Source organism: Tribolium castaneum, chromosome 2 (genome assembly GCF_031307605.1).
Source record: "Tribolium castaneum strain GA2 chromosome 2, icTriCast1.1, whole genome shotgun sequence".
Lineage (NCBI taxonomy): Eukaryota > Metazoa > Arthropoda > Insecta > Coleoptera > Tenebrionidae > Tribolium > Tribolium castaneum.
In genome coordinates, this window is record NC_087395.1 from 24,778,129 (window position 1) to 24,800,649 (window position 22,521).

Consider the following 22,521-nt stretch of genomic DNA (forward strand, 5'->3'; position numbering starts at 1 on the left):
AACGCGAAACTCCCTAGACTCCAGACGCGCTTAAACACCGCAAGGGTGTGCTTTCGTTAACGTTTTACCCTAATTATAGTCCGATAAACCAAGCTAAAGATGGTTTGCTCGTGATAACAACGAATTAAGCTTTGAAACGCGTAAAATCGCTGCTGGTTCGCGGGGTCACGTTGGCAGCCCGCGCTTTTGACGTTTGACGTCCACAATAATAAAGAAAGTGGGTTGTCTGAGAGTTGATGACTCAAAATAAGTGTTATGACCGCTTAATTAGTTAGTTTGTGGCCATGGTGGGTAAAATCGACCCGGAAGAGTGCCTGCGTGATTCCCCCAAGTTCAGGTTTGTGGTGTCCCCAAACCGCCAAACACCAATTATCGCTTGCAGGAGTCTTCTGGAGGAGGAGGAGGCCAGTGTTGATCAGCTGGAACAGAAGCTGGAGAAGATCCTGAAAGTATGTGGGACGATGGTCGATTCGGGCAAAACATATGTGGCCCAACAAAGGTTTGAGTTAATTGGTGAATCATGCCGTTTAATTACACACTTCTCAGTTTGTTTGCGAACAGTTTGTGGGAGTTGAGCGCGCATTTTCGTGAGGATTCCGCTGTTCTGGCCTCGCTTAATAAGTTGATTCAGAGCTTGCAAGAAATGAACAAGTTCCATACTATCCTTCTGGACCAAGCCTCAAGAACCATACTTAAGAATCTCACGTCGTTTATCAAAAAGTTAGTAGTGCTGGGTCCGGATTTTGGGTTGGCAACACTGAATTTAATTAGTTTTTGGGGTTTGCAATGCCTTTTTCTGGGCGTTTTTTATCCAGTTTCAAGGATTTAAATTAATGATTTTTTTCTTATCACGTTTATAAACTTTATATGCGTTTTTTCGGTGCATTTTTGTATGTTTTTTTGACAAAAACTTTATTATTTTGGAGAGTTTCGTCACAAGTGAGTCAAAAGATAGATAAATTTGGTCGAAAATGGTACTATTTTTACTTTTTTCAAGTACCTAAGCATATTTTTGAACCTTAAACTCATCTAGACTAAATTCTGTAAAAATTTCGTATATTTCTGCTTTTTTCGAGCGTTTTAGTATTTGTCATAGTCAATTGTGTGGAATTTTTTTTCACAAATATACTGAAAAATTATTAAATGAAGTCGAAAAATACGTGTTACTTCGAGGAATTTGGAAAAAATAAACTGAGTTTTTTTTTTAATTAGATTCATTTTCACGAGCGGAAATATATTACTAATTCTTTTATCTTTGTTATTTTTGTGAACTTTAGCACATTTTTCAATAAAAATCGCAATTATTTTGAGAATTTGCGTCAAAATAATGCCGTAATAGGTCGAAAATGTTTTTTTCAATGTAAAAAACAATTAAACAGTAATTGGTTGCTTTTAAATGTCATGTAATTGTCTTTTTCTATGGTTGAAAATGATATTATTTGTGTCTTTTTGGAGTGTTTTAAAATATTTTACGGATTAAAAAAATACGAAAAATTACCGAATAAGTTTGAAAACATGATACTTTTGTCTTTTCCAAGCTAAAAACGTCGGTTTTTGAGCAAAATGCTTCGCTAGAACTGGAACAAAAATTAATTCAAAAAGACATTTTTTTCAAGATCTCTTACCATTTTTTTTAATTGCGAAATTTTGACAGTCAGTTCCTTTCCGAGATTTTGCTAAAATTTCTATCAAAGAAATGAACAAAAAATCAACAATAATTTGTTTAATTTGTTATTTTTATTTTATTTCTTCACAGAGTTATATTTATTGCTTAATTTAGCCGTTTGAGGTAAAAACAGGCGCAAAACTTGAATAATTGTAAAAACCTAAAATCCGGACTTGATAAGAGCGTCGTAAAGTAACAATCGTTTTCAGTGACATAAAAACCGTTCGCGATTATAAGCAACACTTTGAGAAAATCTCTTCCGAATTTGACAACGTTTTAGTGCGCAATTCGCAAACTCCCAGAAGCAAACAGCAGGAAGTTGAGGAAATGCAGAATGTTTTATTGGCGGTACGGTCCTGTTTCGGGCACCAGGCCCTCGATTACGTCAACAGTATTAGTTTGCTTCAGACGAAAAAACGGCACGAGATTTTGAGCACGGTATTAATTACATGGTCAATTTTTTCTTTAGTAATTAATTTTTTTGATTAGTTGTTATCATATATGCACGCCTGTACGGCTTATTACCACCAAGGTTCCGATCTGTGTGCCGACTTGGAGCCGTTTTTCAAAGAATTGGCCGATGAGGTTTTTTCTAAAAATGTCCCTTCTTGTATTAATTTAGCCGCTTTAGATCGCCGATATGCGCGAGGAAACCACAACCGTTGAAAAAGAATTAGAGAACAGACACGCTTCTGTTAATAATATTGAAATAATTACACCGAAAATCGGGAAAAATTTGCCTAGGATGGAAGGTTATTTGTTTAAAAGGACCTCGAATGCTTTCAAGACTTGGAACCGGCGTTGGTTTTACCTCTATGACAATAAATTAGTTTATAGGTACTAATTTTTATTTATTTTTTTGGCGATTTTTGGGTTTGACAATTTTTAGGAAACGATCTGGTGAAGAGGCTGAGACTGTGATGGAGGACGATTTGCGTCTTTGTACCGTTAAACCGGTCCTAGATGGGGAGAGGCGGTTTTGTTTTGAGGTTTTGTCACCGTCTAAGTAATTGTTTTTTTGTGTTTTTTTTTCCAAATTAATATTTTTCCTAGGAGTCATATGCTCCAAGCCGACTCTAAGGAAATGTACGAAGCTTGGATTGCTGCGCTTCAAAAGGGCATAGGTGCAGCTTTTCAACGCATACATAGTATTGAATGTAGTAATAATGCCAGTGGGCAATCGAATCATTCTAACGACGAACAAAGCGGACATTCCGTCGCCAATTACAATAATAATAAAATTAAGAAAATAAGGTAGGTTGAAAAGTAATGAATTGGACAATTTTTATTTTTTTATTTAAGTTTGAGTTTACAAAACGTTATGAACAACTTGAAAACAAAAAATAAAAATCAACTCAGATTTAAGTAAATGTACAACATTTACAAAAAAAATTGCGGCTAAAAAAGAACAAAATTTTGTCACAATTTATAATTTTTTTTGTTTTTTTTTTTAAGAAAATTTCTGAATATAAAATCATAGGCAGTCGGTTATAATTTCAGAATGTGGGAGCAACTTTTGAAAATCCCCGGCAACAACTACTGTTGCGACTGCGGCAGTGCCAACCCGCACTGGGCGAGCATAAACCTGGGCATAACCCTCTGCATAGGTACCTCTAACTTGGGTGAATCGCCTTTAATTAACCCGAATTTTTTAAGAATGCTCGGGGGTTCACCGAAGTCTGGGCGTCCACTACAGCAAAGTCCGCTCTCTAACCCTCGACGACTGGGAACCGGAAATCATCAAAGTGATGGTCGAACTGGGCAACACCATCGTAAACCAAATCTACGAGGCCCAAGTTCCGGACGATTTCGTCCGCGCCACTCCAGACTGTCCCGGAACAATCCGGGAGTCGTGGATCAAGGCGAAATACGTCGATAAAAAATTCGTCAAGAATTTGCCACATTTCGACAGTCAACAGCGCACCTCGCGGGCCAGTTTGATGGAAATCCGGAAGTGGAGTGTCCGGAAAATCCGGCGACGGCCCCGGAGCTGCGATAATGCGAAACGAAGGGCTAAAACACAGTTTAAGTCACAGGAGGATGTTTCGAGAGATCGTATTTCGGAGACTAGTGAGAGTAGCGAAGCGGAGACGGGGAATCGGGGGGTTTTGCTGTTTGGCGATTTGGATAAGCAGCCGCTAGATGGCACGATTGATTTGAGTAGTGACCAGGAGTCGACGGCTGGGGAGGGGGAGGACACGGTCGAGGAGGAAGATATAGATAAACTTCACCCGAATTTGCTGCTTTATAAAGCCGCGGTTGCGCATAATTTGCCGGTTATGTGCGAGGCTCTTGCTTTAGGGGCCGATAAACAGTGGATTAATCTCGAGGATAGGGGGCGCAGTCCGATACATCAAGCGATTTTAAGTGTAATTCGTAGACAAACATTTTCGCATTGACAATTTTTAACGGAAATAATTTCAGGGGTCGGTAATGCCTTGCGCTTACTTGATTCTGAACGGTGCTAAAATCAACGCCCAGGACCAAAACGGCAAAACGCCGCTGCATCTCGCGACACAGGAAGGGCACACGGCCCAGGTTTGTCTTTTGTTGAAACACAGGGCCGACCAGCACCTGGAGGACGACGAGGGGAAGGTCCCTTTGCAGATGGCGGAGCAGAAGGAGCACGCGGACATTGTCACTCTGTAAGGGTTTTCCCCGAGTTTCTCTGGTTATCGGGGGTTTTTAGGTTGCGCTTAGGGCGTCTCAACGACGAGATGAAGGAATCCGAGAACGGATTAACAGGCGACAGTATGTTTAACGACGTTGTTAGGGATTTTTCGCAACTTGCGTGCTCGCATCCTGAGAGACTACAACGACAGAAAATCGACAACAAATGATCGAATTTATTGCGGCGGGTTTTTCGCCGGTAATTTTATCACGTTTATACTCATTCCAATTTTTTTAATAATGCCTTGAGGAAGTTTTTATAATTGCCTTAACATGTGATATTAGCATTTTTTTACTTCCGAAATGCCAAATTTTTTATAGCTCAATGATGTGCTCATGTTTTGACAGTTGTTTTATAATGACCTCTAATGAACAGTAGCTGTAATTGTACCTACAAGCCAGACTTTATACTCAACCAAGCTTGTAGGCGGTGTAATAAAAACTGACCTAAACTGTGTTTTTTTATTGCCCTGTTTTAAATTTCGTGATTTTGCGACGGCAGAAGGTAAGTTATTTCTTTTATTTTTCGTTCTTTGTGCTTAAAAACATTTTTATTTTCAGTACATTTTTGTACTATTCAGTTTTTTTGTCTGTTACAAGCCAATCCAACCATTTCTAATCTTATGCTAAATTTTAGAGAAGTGTGCGCAGTTTTTTTCAAAGAAATGGGAAAAATAAAAAAAACGTGGTGTGACTCAAATAAATCGAAGACTACTTCTTGAGCGTCTTCCTGTTGAATTTTTTTCAGTGAAAAAATAATTTGTATCTTTGCTAGGGCTTGAGAATCTTTATAATTAAAAAAACAGTACAACCTTTGAAAATTAATGTTGATGTATTTATGGTGTTTTTAGTTTTTTAACCATAGTTAGTAAACAAGATAAATTATACACGATATGTGTATTACAATGAAAACCTAAATATAAAACAACAAACACAGAATAGCAATAATTATTTTAGTAGCGTAACAATTAAATACTTGCATATTTAAAATATTCTTTTTTTGAAGTCTGTCACAGTAAGTTACATAAAAATACGCAACATTTAACTATGTTTTCCACTTCCGGAAAACAAGATTACCGAGTCAGGCGACACAATAATTTAACTGACACCAAAAAAGAAAAATGTTTTTTGGAAAATTATAAAACTATTTACATTTTTATTAAATCGGATTTATTTAGCGTTTCAAGAACATTCTTAAAAAATTGTGTTAGGGAAGTTTCCTAAGCCTAAGATTCGGTCTCTGCTAATAAAGTCATTATTTTTATTACTTTGTGATGCATAAACATCTGCGTATTGTCCTTATTTTTATTAAAAATGCGAGAACTAATAAATTACCTTTAGTAATCTCAAATAGAGTTTTCCTCTAAAAATTTTAATAGAAGTGCCAGCAGTTTTCGTCAGAGAAATAGGGGAAACTGAAAAAACGTGAAGTGAGTCTCGAACTAAACCGAAGTCTTTTTCTAATGTTTTTGTGTTTTTTTGCACTTTATTTGTTTTAAGCGTCCTCTTGTCGCATTCCTTTGAACCACTCCCTCGTGGCGTCCTCTGTCGCCCGGTAGCTCAAGCGTGGCCCACTTTGTAAAAAATTCAAACTAGCGTTCGGGGAAAAGCAAAGTCGTTTTGTCTTTGATCGATTTTATTGCATAAATTTTCCGCGCGTATAAAAACAAGTTGAGTAATTTGGATTCAAATACTGCGATAAATACATAAATAAAAATAAATACAGCACAGGTAGTAAACCTATCCCTAAACTAGCGGCAATAATCAATTGCACTGCTCGCAAATTTTTGGTTTAAGTAAAAACGGCACTGGACCGCGCTACTAAGTACTAAATCGGGTGAAATACTGGATACTATAGAGGCAATGTGCGACCGGAGTCGGAACTGTTCAGACTAGGCTTGGGGTCGGCCTCAGGAGACGCTCTTCTGGCCGTCGTCGATCTTGCAGCGGTAGACGTAGGCCGTTATGGAGATGTCGTCGTCGTCCCTCAGACACCGCTTCTCCTTGTTGCACTCGCACCTGCACAATCATACCATCAGAGGAGCCCCCCAGCTCCGGCACTTACTTATTCCGCATGAAGTAGTCGATGAAGCGCGTCATTTTGTTGTACACGGCCCATCCGCACGGAGTCCGCCCCTGGCAGATCTCCTTGGCCTGGACCTCCGAGGAGTTGGCGGCGGCGTCCGCGGCCAAAGAGCGCTGCAACAATCAACAGTCCTCAGTGGAACGCAAACCCACTACGACCCTACTGCTACCTTCGCCAGGCTGAACGCACTCAGCGTCTCGACGCAGAGGAAGGCGACCACGGCGATGGCGACGTACTTGAGGGCCATTTCTAACACTTGACCACGTGCTGGCTACTTGTGAATCTCAAGAATCTTGGCGAACGCCTTATATAAGCGCCTTGGCGAAGAAGTGCGCGCGCACGGCCATCCGGAGCCCCGGAGTCTTCCCAAAATTTTCGCCCACTGTGGCCCCGGAAAGGCACTTTGGCCGCTTTCCGGGGGCCAAGTGCGCGGTGGCGGTTTTCGGGGGGAAAGCGGCCGTTGGGGCCAATTATGGGTGTCTGGTGACACCCGACCTTGCTCTTAATCAATATAAACAAACTGTTGCTTCGAATATTTACTTGATTGATGCACGATTGCCGCAAAACTGACCAGTTCAAGGGATTTAAATTTGTCCAGCGCCGAATTTTCTGCGAGGTTGGTGCGCAAAAATTTCAGAAGACAGGAGGCGAGTTTCAGGAGTTTCAGGGGAGATTTCAATGATTTCGTTACGCGGTGTTAAGTTACGCGGGTTATCGGTGCGCTTTCATTGCACTTTTTCGGCTTTAATTGATTGATAATTAATCAGACACATTAAACAAATTTGATAAGTGAGATTAATTCAGCATTTTAATTCGATAATGATAACTATTGCCGTGGCAAAGTTGGCACGAATTATCGGAGCGCTGGCAAGGAGAGGATTTTTTCCAAAACTTTTTAATTAAATTGCCTCATGTTAATTATACAGGGTGTTCGTTTAAACCCCACATTAGAAGTATTAGTACTTCTAAAAATTTGTATACAACCATAATCTCTTAGGTCCTGCCCAATGAAAATATTTTCAAGATGGTAACACTTCCGGTTATACCGGAAGTCGCTACCAACTTCCCTATTTTAAATGGAAAACTGTATTTAATGCGTTTTTGGATTACTAGGGTTATTTTAAGTTAGTTTTCTTAAGTCTTAGGATCTTTGGGTTTTTTATTTTTTTTTGGATTCACACCTTCCAGTTCAAAAATCGATAACTTTGCTATTTTTAAAAATTTAGAAATATTTTTTAGCTCATTTGAAAGAGGAAGCCATGATCTTTCCCTTGGTGTTTTCAAATTTCTCAAAAAGAATAACAAAAAAATGAAAAAATCGAACAAATTTTGAATGATTTTTTGTTATTTTAATAACAGTTTTGAAAGATGTTGGACAGTATTTTAACCTAAAAATAGTAATGACAGCTGTCAAAGTCACAAAGGAGCGCAGAGCTCTTAGATTTTGAAAAGCAAATATTTGTTAGACAAAGATAGGTTAATTCAATATTTCATTAAACGAATAAAGAGAAAAAATAACATATTTATATCTTAAAATCGTTTAATGGGTTTAAAAATTGGAAAAACCGTGAAGAATTAAATTAAATTATTTCCAATATTTTTTTTATTTTTCTAGTAGAAAAAATCTTTGTTTTGTTACGTTAGATGTTTTCTAGTTTGAAACCGGGCCAAGTAATTGGGGGTCCAGCGCGTTATCGCACTTATTGTTTAATTGAATATCTCTGTGGGTAATTTCCGAGTCAAGTTTCCAGTCATTTCCTCCTATCACTGGTAAACATTGGCCACATCATTCCAGCTCTCGAAGCGTTTGTTCTTTTTGGAAATAGCGTAATAAAGCCCCGATTTATGGCTCGTCGTAAAAATCTCAGTGTGCGGCTGAAAATTCGTGCACACCTGCTCGTACTACAGGTATGAATTTGTTGGAAAGCGATCCGGTGTTGCGAAAAACCGCATGAAAAAATGTAAGAAAAAAATTGTGAAGGCGATCGTGTTGGTTTGATTTGCGCGGACTTGTGTAAGAAAGACTCTGGCACCGAGCAGTCTGCAGCGGCTAATTCCAACCACGTGTTAGGTGATGCAACATCAATTAAAGTGGACGTTCCCATGATCCTGTCACCTTTGTTCGCCGGAATCGGTCCATTTAGAATATTAATATGACACGACCCAGAGCGATGGAATGTCTCTATATAATTACCGCTAATGGGAAACGATTAAAAGGCACGCACACGTGCTCCGAACCAATTTAAATGGTATGCAGATTGTGGTATACCACGAAAAGCCCAAGGCGTACCTTGAAGGCCCACTTTTTTTATTAAAAAAACGTTTATTCAGAACGATACGAGCAGATTTTTCAGAAGAATTAACACAATTTCGAGTTTGCAAAGACCGTGTTTACTAATTAAAAGAAGAATTTCAAAAAATTAAAATAGCAGAAATTTTTTTGGCTTCTGATTTAGAAGTAGTTCTGGTTTCTACGTTTTATTATCATATTTTTTTTCTAAGTGATACAAGAATATCAATCAGGTTTTTTGCTGATAGTTTAAAAATTTTAAGAAAAACCTGTCTAACTGAAACTTTATTGAACGAAAATCCCGAATTGCGTTCAAAGTTGAAAGTTGTTTTTATTCTTTAGCCTCTTTTCTTCTAATCCGATTAGAACACATCAAGTTAAAGATTTTTTTTCGTGGTGAATTAGAGAGTAGAAGAAGAATTTTTAGTAGAAAACATATTTTTAGATGTCGATTTAGAAACTTCCTTTTAATTTAAATCAAAGTCAGAATAAGTGTAGAAAGTTAAGAATTAATTGCCCCAATTTTGATTTGATTTGATCTCATCCTCTTCAGAAGTAAAGAGAAGTATTTGCAGGGAAAGCAAGATTTTTGTGAAGTCGATTTAGAAGATTTAAGAAAAATCTTTTTTATTTTTGAAATGTGAATGAATGAAGAAAATTATTGAACTGAGATAGTCTCACTCTCAACTTACTTTGGGCAGTCTATTTTGGTTTAAATTTTTGGTTTTCAGTGTTATTTTCTAAAAACTAGATTAGAAAAAAGCTTCGGAAGTAGAGAATAAGTTTTCGGTTCGAATAGCTAACAGCAAGTTGATTGAATTTGAGACTAGATTTGCTTGAGAAGAATATTACTACAAGATTCACACTCTTTAGATAATTTTTTTTATTTTTGGGTTGAGTCAGCATATCTTTTTCCATCACTAAAAACTAGAAATTGAATATTAATTCAATGGCGACTTACAATTTTTAAGGGGAACCTATTTCTTAAATTTTTGAAAAAGAAAGGGACAAAATATATTTGAAGCAGTACTTTTAGAACAAAAATTTAAATTTAAGAAGACATTTTCTTCTCTAGGTCAAGATTAAACAGTTTCTGCTTCAGAAGTTATAGAAGAATTTTAGAAAGGAACCTAAAGTAGAAATGAGATTTCTTCTGTCAGTTTAGAAGATTCAGTACGTACAAAGCTACTTTTAACTCAGGATCAGAAGCTTCATTTTTTTAAGTGGACTTGAATAGAGAAACTCCATCTCATTCCGTTATTTTTTTTCTTTCAGAAGTAACGAGAAGTATTTTTAGGGAAAGTACGATTTTTTTTCAGTTTCATCTGAGCTGTATATAATTTCCGAATATTTATATTGTTTAGATAATCTTTTTTTAATTTTTGGCTAAAGTTCGGTGTTCCGGAGAAGTAAATAAAATGAAATTCTCAAAAGGAAGGACGTAAGAGGTTTAGAAGACTTTATTCTCTAATAAATTATATTAAACGTAAACCACATTTAGTCAACCCATCCTTTTTCACGAGTGAATGAAACAGGAACTTATTTCCTAAAACATATTTGAATCAGTTAGAACAAAAATTTAAGCATTTAGACGAATTTTTAATGAAACCTAGAGTATAAAAGAGATTTCTTCTGTGAATTTAGAAGATTTAATACAAATCTGTTTTTAGCTCAGCATTAAGATCATTTTTTTTCTAGCAAAAACTAGAATCTTTAATTTGAACGTTCTTGAAAGTTTTGTAAAAGCAGTTTTGTTTTTCGAGTTTTTTGCCATTTCAGTTTGATTATTTTTGCGGTGGTGTTGTTTTTTGTGCAGAACATTCCGATGAGGAATTGAAAATCTCACGATCCATCCTCGCCGTCTCCATAATGAGCGGCTTGGCCTAGCAACTAACGATTCTCTCTTCGTCCCATCGTAAAACCAAAAGCATGCATACCTATAGGCAATTGCAGCCCCATCAATGCGTCATAAAGCAAAGTTATAGCTGTTTTAACAGTGTTACTCCAACTATTAAATTGAAAACTTGATTTTATTGGTGAGTTGCAGTCGAGATTTTTGTTATCACGAAACCATAAAACGGTTGTAAAAATCTGCAAGTTTCGGCTCGTTATTTACCCGCGCCGCCGCCTCCAGAGACTGATTTTCAGACGAACCAAAACGAAAATACCGACTTTTCATCGATAAACTATCATCGCATCACGACGAGAAAATCTTTATTACTGCATCGAGATTGCCTTAATTGAGATTTTCGAATCGGATGCATAATGGCGAATAAATTACACACCGACCGAGGGAAAAGTGCAGTGAATGCGGCACCAATTACAAACATTTTATTATCAACCCGTAACGTGCGCCGAGATTAGTCAATACGTCAATATTTAAAACTGATAATAATAACAGGAAATTTATTCGGAATTTTACTATCACTTCAAATGAGACTCTAACTAAACCCAAAGATATGACGTCCGACTCAAATTAATACAACCTTCTATTAAATATTCGAAATCGTAAATCTTGATTCTTGATTTTTTTTCAATTTTATTTCGAAAATATTTGCCAGTTTTCAAAAAAAATTACAAAAATAGTTCTAGTTCCACATCAGTTAAGAAGTTATAGAACTTCCTTTGACTCCGGTTTCACCGTTTAGAACGAAATTCAATACTTAAAATAACTTTTAAAATATTTTTTAGGACTTATCGTTTCTAATAAAAACGTGTTAAAAATGTTGTAATTTTTTTTATTTGGCGGTAACTATGAAACTATGAGGAATAAATAAACAAAAACATATAATCAGCGTCAAAAGCCTTATAAAATGGTATAAATGTTTTCGTCTTAAGCCCTTAAATTTTGAGTTATATATTTTTTTATTTCAAAAAGTCAAAAAAATTAAAAATGCGTTCTTCTCCACTTCGGATTTTCACCGTTCCATAGACAATTTAAAGCCAAACTCAACGTTTTTTTCAAGTAATTCCTTAGAAATTTTAGTTACTAACAAAAACGTGTTCAAAATTTTGAAAAATTGCCATTTTGACTTTTTATTAAACAAAACTACGAGAAAAATAATTGAACGAAACCAATCAACGTAATCAACGTAAAATGGTGCAACTCTCATTGACTCTAAATTTTGAAATCAATTTTTGAAAAAAAAAACAGAAATTTTTTTTGGTGAAATCCCCCAAAATCATAATTAAGATAAATCCACACTTAAGAATCGATCTAAATGACGTTTCTTGCAGTCCTCGGGGTACGAGTGACCGAAAAAGTGCGTAAAACTTTCTTCAATGAAAAATGAAAAAATCAAAATTTTTGATTTTTGGTCATAAATTCCAAAAATATGTTTTTTGACGTTTGACGCGTGGTGGTCATTGACACCGCTGCCAACCTTGCCCACCCAAGCGCTGAAAAGTCCATTTCGGCGCAAAACTAGTAGAAACAATTTTTGTCGTGGTAAATATTGATATTTTAAAAATTTACTATCAGGGTCCAGCTGCTCGTAGAGCGTCTGAAATGGCAGTGATATGGTGTCATAAGGTCATCGCTTCATTCACAATACCCGTCTTATCATGAATGGGCTCGGATTGTGCGCAGTTATCTCTCCCATGTACAATTAATTTTCGGCATTCCTCCAATTTGAAAAAGTCGGTGGGTAATGAAATAATAACGCTGATGTGAATTTAACAACACCTGACCACGTTTCTCCGAACATAATAATCATCCCGGCCTCATTTATACCACGTTTCTGACAACCATCACAAATCTTGTAATTTTGTAATCATCATCAAAGACCTAAGCGGTGATTCACCGCGCTCCCAAACTGCAAATCACGAGATGGGACCCGATTTCGACGAAACCATTATTGGGTCAAGTTTTTGCACAACGTGGAATTTTTGCAACAACGCGCCGATTTGGGTCACACACGGACAAACATAAACAGGACGTTAGCACAACGCAAATTTGCATTGACGTAAATTACGTAAAATTAACTCGGACAAATACGAGTTTTTTACAACAACAATCGCTTATTGCTTTGTCTCCCATCGCAGCGTTGAGATGCAATCGATTTATGACAAAGCTAAAACTTCCAATAAATTATTCGATAGTAAATACAGCTGGCGCTCATTATATTTATCTTTTGTTGTAATAAATCACAATCATTGACGTACTTCTTTCCCATGTCCAGTACGACCATTGCACAATTTTTTCCATTCATAACAAACTGTTTACGCAGCGATTTAGGTTGTTTTTTCTCCGCCGACAACGAGAAAATTCTATTACAGTTCCCAGAAACCAATTCTTGCGTCAATTATGATTAGATTTTTAGAACATTTCATAATTAAAAACCCCGTCCGAGTTCCGGCTATTCCCGAAATAATTTTAATTACCCAAAGCAGTCCCGTCAAGTGGCGTCCTCGCCTAACTAGTAGCAAAACTATCTATTGAACATTTCTGTAACGTCAAAAATCATTATATATTACAACATATTGTAACATAATATTGTATATATTACAATATTTTTTAAAACTGATTGATAAGTTAAAATGTGATACAGATCCCTGTAGTGTTGCTGTGCGACCTTAATTCGCCCTTGTCATTCCCCGTAGGTCAAATTTTGACACTTTCGTTTGCACCGGCTACTAGATAGCAGGGAAAATTTGTTTTGTGTTAAAATCTTGTAACAATTATGTAAGTAATTAACAGTAATTAATTACCAATCGTTTCACCTCACCCGTAATTAATGTTTTGTTCAATTTGTGCTTTTTTTATACAATTTTTGCAATTGTCGTAGTCAAGGTCATATTTTTATATTGGTTTTTTGACTAATTGGTCATAAATTCATAAATTAAATTGTATTTGAAATTTATTATTGATTGCATAAAATTACATAATGGCAGATTTAAGGCCACTGAAGTACGAAAACTAGATTGCGTGACAGCTGTCACACTTACGTTTATAAATTGTAGATTTTTTTCAAAATTTTTCCTCAACTAACATATTTTTCTGCTTTAGAACCTTAAATTAAGAAAAATAAATTGCCAGCTTTTAAAGAGGCTTTTTTCAAAGATATAGACTAGTTTTTTGGTAAAGTAGGCTTAAATCCATAATTGAATTTTGTAAAAAAAGTTGTGGCAATAAATTATTTTTAGAGTCATTGAATTACGAAAATTTGAGTTCGTGACAGCTGTCAGGTCTTTCTACTAAAAAATGAGTTTTTTTTAATATTTATTTTTTAATTTTAAGTTTTTTGGCTACTTTAAATAAATTAATATAGGCAAAATTTTAAAAGTTAATTGTATTTAAATATGTGTTTATTGTTTAAATGTAAATACTTGACAGTTTTACCATGGCACTAGGACTTCTAGATTGATGCGATTAAGAAAATGAAATTGCTTTTTTTCAATTTTTTTCAAACAAATGACTAGCTTTTGGCTAAAATGGTCTTAAATCCATATTTAAATAAAAAAAAAAACTATAAAAATGTTAGAAGAAAACATTCCACAAAATTACATTATTGACGTTTTTGTTATCATTGAATTACAAAAAATAGAGTGTGTAACAGTTATAAAGCTTCAGAGTATTATAGTCATGGTTTATATGGAAATTGTAGCTTTGTAATTGAAGAGTTTTCACTTTGAATTTGTTCTTAAGTTTCGTATTTTTTCCCTTGAACACTGTCGCTCGGAAAATATAACCATGAAATTACGAAAAACGAATTCCCAGCTTTTTCTTTCTGTTAAATTACTATGCAATTTTTGGGAAAAATCGTCTTAAGACTACAATTAAATTGGATTTAAATTTAAAATACCTCATTGTGTTTTCCATTTGGAATCATTAATTTACCAAAAATGGATCGCCAACTCTTAAGGCGGGCTTGTCGTTTACTTAAAATATGTTCTAGTGTGCATTTTCGGCCACCATGCCTATGAAAACAATTTTCGCCCGCCAAATCTTCGACTCTCGTGGCAACCCCACGGTCGAGGTCGACTTGATCACCGACTTGGGTCTCTTCCGCGCCGCTGTCCCATCTGGGGCCAGCACCGGCGTCCATGAAGCGCTGGAACTGCGCGATAACGACAAAGCCAACTACCACGGCAAGTCCGTACAAAAAGCCATCAACAACGTCAACACCATAATCGCCCCCGAACTGATCAAATCCAACCTGGAGGTGACCCAACAGACTGAAATCGACGATCTTATGCTCAAACTGGACGGAACTGAGAACAAGTCCAAGCTGGGGGCGAACGCCATCCTTGGCGTGTCTCTCGCCGTGGCCAAGGCCGGTGCCGCGAAAAAGGGCGTTCCTTTGTACAAACACTTGGCCGATTTGGCCGGGAATAAAAACATAATCCTGCCGGTTCCGGCGTTTAATGTGATAAATGGGGGCTCCCATGCCGGGAACAAGCTGGCGATGCAGGAGTTTATGATTTTGCCGACGGGGGCGAAGTCGTTCACTGAGGCTATGAAGATGGGGAGCGAGGTCTACCACCACTTGAAGAACGTGATCAAGGCGCAGTTCGGGCTGGACGCCACTGCCGTGGGGGATGAGGGCGGTTTCGCCCCCAACATCCAGAACAACGAAGACGCGCTTAATTTGATCATCGAAGCGATTAAAAAAGCCGGTTATGAGGGAAAAATCGACATTGGTATGGATATAGCCGCCTCTGAGTTTTACAAAGACGGGCAGTACGATTTGGACTTCAAAAACCCCAAGTCAGACAAGAGCAAATGGATTTCGGGGGAAAAACTCCTCGAGATGTACAAAGGTTTCATCAAGAAATTCCCGGTGGTGTCCATTGAGGATCCCTTCGACCAAGACGACTGGAGCTCCTGGTCGGCCATCACCTCCTCGACTGACATCCAGATCGTCGGGGATGACTTGACGGTGACCAACCCCAAGCGCATTCAAACTGCCGTTGAGAAGAAGGCGTGCAATTGCCTCTTGCTTAAAGTTAACCAAATCGGTTCGGTTACTGAGTCGATTAAAGCGCACCTTTTGGCCAAGTCCAACGGTTGGGGGACGATGGTCTCGCACAGGTCTGGCGAGACTGAAGATACCTTCATTGCCGACTTAGTTGTGGGGCTGTCGACGGGGCAAATCAAGACAGGGGCCCCTTGCCGGTCCGAACGTTTGGCCAAGTATAACCAGATCTTGAGGATTGAGGAGGAGTTGGGAGCCAATGCCAAATATGCAGGGAAGGCCTTCCGCAAGCCACAGTAATTTAACTTTAGTAGAGATGTAAGCTCATAGATGTATCATGTATGATTGTAATCTGTGTATGAAATGAACAATAAATTTTCAAATAGCAAAGTATCTTTCATTTTTATTTGACCCCTCTGTCATTTTCCGATCTATACACAACCTTCCAACATTTGTATTGTTGGTTGCCCGCTATTAGGATCGTAAAACAATGCGGAACGATTTTATTAAACATCGCGGCGGTAAAAAATTTACCTGGCTCGTTAATTAGGGAAGAAAGTGGATGAGATAACCGGAAGAACTTAGAAAAAAGTACAAACGAGGTAAAAAGCGACGCAATTTAATATTCCATTAAGTCGACGATATTAAATTACACTGAAGATTCGCAAACGTCGCTTGGAAATTTCAGAAAAATGAATTTAAAATCGGGCGCAAACATGTGAAGGAGAAATGAGAGGCAGACGTTTAGGTATTAATTTATTGCGTTTACACAAAGAAATCTGTGATAAATTTATATACAGCATTTTACAAGACCCTTTACCTCGACAGTGTTTTTGTAAAGTAAATGAAGGCATTAAAATCACAGTGATTAGAAAAAAAACTGTAGACAAATTTGGGTTCTACAAGTCAGTATTGGACCCATTATGTAAAGCCAATTGATAAATTCAAAACGATGATATATACACATGATATTTCCTCCAAGTGACACGACGATTATATTCTATTATTATGACACAATTCGTAGAAAAGATAGACTAATGATAATGAAAAACAACAATAATAAACTATCATAAATAGACCGAAACACAATGAAATTGTTAGGAAGTACGTCTACGTATAAAAGTATAGTATATATCGTCAAAATAACTTCTCCAGTGTTGACATTCAGAGTTTTGAGCAAGTGATCGTTGATACAGGCAAGTGGTAGAATTGAATTTGATCGAGAGCTGTTTGTTAAAAGCCATCCATTATTATTATTATTCCTAGTAATTCGATGAATTAATTACACATTACGGAAGCCCTGAAAGTCACCTAAATAACACACGATAAGAATTTAAAGCTAAAACACAAATGATTTTTTTTGAGTTAAATCGTGACTTTCGGCTTCCGTGCACATTTGCTCCAACTCAGGGCTTGAAAATAGCAGTGTTTGGACCTCGTAACTAATCCCTAGAGTAGTTAAAGCTATAGAAAAATTGTAGAAATTGCACGAACACCTCCCCCCGCTCGCTGTGGCCCACGATTAAAGCTCTGGTTGCCGACTTTGGTCCCGTTTCTTAAAAAATTCCTGAAATCAAACCCGATATGTGTGTCCGAAGGTCAATGTTCGTACAAAGCTCGTAGTTGTCAGTACAGTATCGACACTAAACCTAATGGCAAAGTTCTAAGTATAATTAGACTACCACCGATCCAAGGAGCGTCACTGCATTGGCACCTAACTCGCACCCCTATTTACTCCAGAAAGCGCTGGGTCTCTTGGACATCGTCCCTGTCGTCGTCTTCGGGCGGCGACGGCCCCGACACCGACAGCGTCGGCAGCCCGAAGTGGTTCTCCTCCAAGGAGATGTTGTCCACGCTGCGCGCCTTCCTACACAGACGGGAGACGGAGCCGTGGCGCCTGAAAAACTCCCTCGTATCCAGACCTGGACCGCTGTTCGATACGAAAATGGCCGAGTTTATGCGGGGACGGTGTTTACGAGGCGCAGGAGGACACGGCTACGCCAAAAACTCAGTCAAATTTTGCACAAACACGGACCAAGTTGCGACAAGTTAATAATAATTACAAATTGGCTCATGTTGTACGGCCATAAAAAGCTAATTGACTTTACGAACACGGCTATTTCCTTGTTTATCTCCAACAATTACGTTCCGGGAGCCATAATCGCGCCAATAAACCGAATCTTGATTAGTTTAACTATCGCATTTTCTTAATTACTGTTGTTTCAGTAACTGATATTACAGTATTCCCCCTTTGCGTTTAATTAAATGCCGACCTACCACCTATGCACATTTCGCATTCAGTCTTTGATGTTTCAAAAGCGGCCAAAATCAATACAATGCCATCAGACGACGCCACAATTAAGAACCGCACACATGTCGCAACTTGTTCCCACATTCGCATTTATTGCCCACCATACATACACTCATCAAACTAATTTCGCTCAAAAAAGCCTTCGACAATTTAAGTAATTAAGTAATGAAAGCGGTGAGGACGTTTCAACGGGTGAAATCCACTGAGACTGGCACAGGTTCGTGTGTGACGACGAGACGTAGCACAATATTTTTGTTTTTTGGCTTTCGGTGCAGAAACATTGACAACAATAACACCACGATCAACGACCGATTTTAGTAAAATCCCCTTCTACATGTGTCAATTAAAAATTGAAAAAAGCAGTGCGAAATCAAGCTGAAAATCGCGAGGAGCAACGGCTAAAATTGCTCCTCGGAGAGGTGTATGGTACAGGGTGCTGCAATTCGAAAAAAGCGGACACACCTCCACCACCCTGTACGTGGGAGAAGGGGAGGACGGCGGCGGGCGGCGACTTGAGACGAGGCTCCGTTTCCCAACAAAATAAAGCAAAAAAATTGAAACAGTAAAATTATGACATTTTTTAAAGGAAATCCTTCGGAATGCCAAAATATGTATCAAATGTTGCGTAAAAAACTTTTCAAATAAAATTTAAAATTACGATTTTCCTCTTCGAGAAAAATCACGGAAATAAATTTAAAACAAATTTTTGCTGACTTACTTACACTTTCTCCTCTTTCTTAAGTTTTTTTCCTTCAATAAACCGCACCCCAAATATTATATACCGATTTCTGTGCGGTTTATTCCTCGTAAAAAATTAAGATGAAAGGTATAAAGAAGACAAACGATCGTACAGGATATTTATTAATAAATAAAAATCTTTAAGAAAAATTTTGGAAAAAATTAGTAAATAATTTAAAGGAGAATCTAGAAAGGTCTAAAAGAATCTCGGGAATAATTATTTATACCTAACTGCAACGGTGTGTCTTAAAAATGCTTAAAAAATTTTAACGAAATAAAATCCAATCGATCTTCGTCGGTATAGTAACTATTGAAAGTTGAAAAGGATTACAAATTAATTCCGAGACTGATAAGAAAATTGTTGCAATTCTGTAACAGAGAAGTGTAAAAAAATAGAAAACGGCAGTTTTCTGCAGTCTTTTCAATTGTATTTGTATGTCGGGAAAGATTGACTCGTTCAAATAAATTCTAAATAATGTTTGAGGGAATTTAATTGACCTAATTCATAATTGTTTTTTTTAATGCGAAACCAAATGCAGGCGACGAAATTAACTAACATAAAAAGAATTTTAAAGTCTTTAGATAGGGACGAAACTACACAAAAATTTAGAAAATAATATTTAAAAAAAATATAGAAACAATAAAAGAAAAGAAAACAAAACATAAAAATTGAAAAAGAAAAAAATAGCAAGTCAATAAATTAAAAAATTCTTTAGAGGAAATAATGGCAAAAAGTCAAGGGAAAATTTATAGATGAGAGAAGAATTTAAAAGACATTAGAAAATAAATGTCTTGTTACGCATTTGCACAAAAATTTTCAAAATAAGATAAAGAAGAATGTAGAAAATAACTCCAAAAGCTGCATAGAGAAGATTTTCGTGAGTAGAGTCTAAAGGAAAATATAGAAAATAATCTAAAAATACCGGGGAATCCATAAAAAAATCTACAGAAGCAGAAACTCAGCAATAATTTAGAGAAATATCCAAAGAAACATTTGCAGAAGAATCTAAAAAACGCATTAACTAAACAGATTAATATTCAGATAAGGGAAAAATATTATTTGGTTCCTTTCTTTCGAAATGTTTTTCTAAAGGCCACCTTCATGTCATAATTTTATAATTGATCGTGTTTATTTTTTTTCGAAACCATTTTATCAAATAAACATTACGAGAGAAAAGGGCCAAATAATATTTTTTCTCATAACTAAATATCTGTCTCTCACAAAAATAAATCAATCAAGGTCTGAACGTTTTTTAGACCAAAATTTCTTGAAATTTTTAAATCTTAAATCAAAGTACACCAGCCATGTTCGTTAATGTTCGATAAGACGAAGATTTTATTTAAACGAAGAACTGGCTATTTTTGTTATAGTTACTTACTTCTTAGAGTTAGGAGTTTCCTGTTTCCATATAAATAAATATCGGTACATATCGTTCTTAAAATACAAAAATTGTAAAATTGTATTTGCAGTTTCAATAACAAAATTCCACGATTTTGCCCTTACTGTTGTTTTCGTTGTTACCGCTGCATAAAAGTTCAAAATATCGATTGTTGAAAACCTTCTAATAAAATTTATTAAAAACCATAAATCCCACAGAAAAAAACATCGGAATCTGCTAAGAATTATGTACTGTCAAATGGTAAAAGTCCGGAGTTAGAGTTTAAATTAGACATTTATCAACAAAAACTTGAAAGCTCATAGTTCTAAGTGTATTTCGATCATATACCAAAGTTGCTCAAACATTTCAGTATTCTAAACTAGATTTTGAGTGGAAAAAGTGTAGAGATATCGTCGCAAATCGCCGCCGCTTCGTCGGGTTCAAAGTCAAGCTCGTGCTTCACGAAATACCGGGTGGTGTAAGCCCTCCGCCACCACACTTACGGCTGTACATGACGCTGAGGGTTCTGCTAGCTGCTAGGTGCCCTCGGCCCGGTGAAGGAGTGCGAATTGGCACCCACAATCGCGCGAATCTCGCGTTCGCCTTGGGTAGCCGAAACACTGATCCCACATGCAGCACCCCTATACCAACACAATAACAACATTGTCATCGCTGTCTCGACACCAAACCATCCGAGGGAAACCGGGGGATGAACTTACCTTTGAATTAATCAAGCGACCGTTGAGTAAAACTTTGCTCGAATCGAATTAACGCGAGAAAAATTTTGTAAAGAGTGTGATGCAGAACGCGAGGGATTTGAGAGAGTGAGTGCGCCAGGTGCTGGAGTTTTAATTACGGAGAGTTAAGTGCACTTTTGTAATGTGCCGAGGGATGGGGCGGGGAATAGTCAAGGCATGCGAGGAAATTGCTACCCGAGAGCGATTTTCACATGAAACTATTTTTTTTTCGAGATAATTTTTATCGGTTCGTTATTGCGCTTCCAGTCCCACTTACCCTACCTTAGTAATTGTGCCCGTTTGGCTTCATAATTTAGAGCTACATCTTCGATTTTGTCGACTCCGCTTCATTCCCTATTCTCAAACTTGTCGCGTATCAATTTTATGCCGGAACATTCAGAATTCCAAACGACTTTGAACCGATCAACTTTTATCGAATTTCTCAAATTACCGTCGTTAATTCGCCTCAGTACGAAACGTCCATGGGACAAAACAGGTGTTTCCGAAACAGTTTATCAGAAACACCCAAGAAAAAAAATCAAACTTAGCAATTATAAATGTCGAGCAATTAGTTTAGAGGGAAGCAATCACACGTTTCGCAACCACTTACATTATCAGCGATGTCTTTAATTGGAACCGAAGCCATAATTGTGGCTTCTTCCGTCTCTTCGCACTGCAAAAATTCGAAAACTCAACAACACATAGCGAAAAATGGTGTCATGTGTGTGAATTGTCGACAGTCATAATTGCTAAAGTGTTGTGCATTTTTCCGAATTTTTAATCGACACATGAAACGACAGAAAGAATTGATCGAATCACGAAAGCACATGTGCGCTTTTTTTCGATAATTACGTAATGATTTTTCCGATGGTCGTGGTCAGTCCGATTCGACATCGGTCAAATAGCCCATCTCCATGGCTCCGCAGGTACAAACGGGACGAATGGGGCGAGATAAGAGCCTTCGGCGGTCGCGCCTCCTCTTGCACTGATGGGTCTTTCGTTTAATCCCAGACAAATTTAACCCAAGTTGCCGCATTTAATTTTTTTCGAATCTTTTATGCAACACGAGTTTCTTTTTTTAAAAATAGAGTAGAATTTTGAAAAATAGAAAATACAGGGTGGTCCAGCCCATCTTCCGTCTTCTGTGGGTCACTTGTTATTTAAGTTGAATTTTTGATATTTTGTAGAGGTTATTTTATACTCTAGGACACATTTCAAGAATTTTTTTTTGATTAACATAGTGTCCCAAAAAGTATGACGCCATCATAATATTTTTTTAAAGATATCCTATTATTTTTTGTGCTCATTGGAATGCCTTTCTAGTTTCTTTTTTATATTAAACAATGCGGAATTAAAAAAGCAAAACTGCAAAAATTTTGTACAGTTCCAAATGAAGCTATAAAAAAAGTCGCAGAATAAAATCGAAAGAGAATTTAGAGAATGTAGAAAAATGTAGAAGAAGCGTCTGTAAGATAATTGTCTGGTGTTTTGAAAAAATTACCATCTGTTAAGAATTTCTTCATAAATCATCAATTAAGCTCGTTATTGATTCAGATCAATATAAAATTGTACACGCAATTCAAGTTTTAACGACAGTCATGAAATAAAAATAGTCGTAAAAGTGACACATTTACTTTCTTCAGGAATCGATAGGTGACGTAAAAAAGCATTAATTGGTAATTACTTATTTTCTATTTTTTTTGTTCAAAAATCGAGATTTTATTGCT

The 22,521-nt window shown here is 37.0% G+C and overlaps 4 protein-coding genes across 15 annotated transcripts in view; 2 read left to right on the top strand and 2 right to left on the bottom strand.

Annotated features, from left to right (window-relative positions):
* The first annotated feature begins 29 nt into the window (after nt 1-29).
* Nucleotides 30-4,788, top strand: CenB1A (Centaurin beta 1A). Its single transcript, XM_008200105.2, has 12 exons — nt 30-337; nt 383-499; nt 547-720; nt 1,876-2,104; nt 2,156-2,251; nt 2,298-2,503; nt 2,556-2,672; nt 2,720-2,920; nt 3,167-3,273; nt 3,323-4,035; nt 4,091-4,311; nt 4,356-4,788. Exons 1-12 carry the CDS (start codon nt 285-287, stop codon nt 4,504-4,506), a joined length of 2,385 nt encoding a protein of 794 aa, XP_008198327.1. The 5' UTR covers nt 30-284; the 3' UTR covers nt 4,507-4,788.
* Nucleotides 4,789-5,954: 1,166 nt separating this feature from the next.
* Nucleotides 5,955-6,750, bottom strand: LOC664098 (uncharacterized). Its single transcript, XM_970115.5, has 3 exons — nt 6,592-6,750; nt 6,402-6,535; nt 5,955-6,355 (listed from the first exon to the last, which is right to left on the bottom strand). Exons 1-3 carry the CDS (start codon nt 6,667-6,669, stop codon nt 6,247-6,249), a joined length of 321 nt encoding a protein of 106 aa, XP_975208.1. The 5' UTR covers nt 6,670-6,750; the 3' UTR covers nt 5,955-6,246.
* Nucleotides 6,751-13,242: 6,492 nt separating this feature from the next.
* Nucleotides 13,243-16,022, top strand: LOC663391 (enolase). The gene is made up of 2 exons (XM_962466.5): nt 13,243-13,396; nt 14,610-16,022. Exon 2 carries the CDS (start codon nt 14,628-14,630, stop codon nt 15,927-15,929), a length of 1,302 nt encoding a protein of 433 aa, XP_967559.1. The 5' UTR covers nt 13,243-13,396; nt 14,610-14,627; the 3' UTR covers nt 15,930-16,022.
* A 350-nt stretch (nt 16,023-16,372) lies between these two features.
* LOC664106 (uncharacterized protein) overlaps nt 16,373-22,521 on the bottom strand; it is a 54,093-nt gene continuing 47,944 nt past the window's right edge. For 8 of the 12 annotated variants that reach the window (XM_064355032.1, XM_064355033.1, XM_015983729.2 and 5 more), the window contains 2 exons: nt 21,405-21,467; nt 16,373-17,624 (listed from right to left, as the gene is read on the bottom strand). In XM_064355032.1, the coding sequence (XP_064211102.1) occupies nt 17,361-17,624; nt 21,405-21,467 (327 nt within the window). In that variant the 3' untranslated portion in view covers nt 16,373-17,360. Of the gene's footprint in view, nt 17,625-20,560; nt 20,699-21,404; nt 21,468-22,521 lie in introns of all 12 variants that reach the window. The other 4 variants (XM_015983735.2, XM_015983734.2, XM_015983736.2 and 1 more) reach the window with 4 other exon arrangements.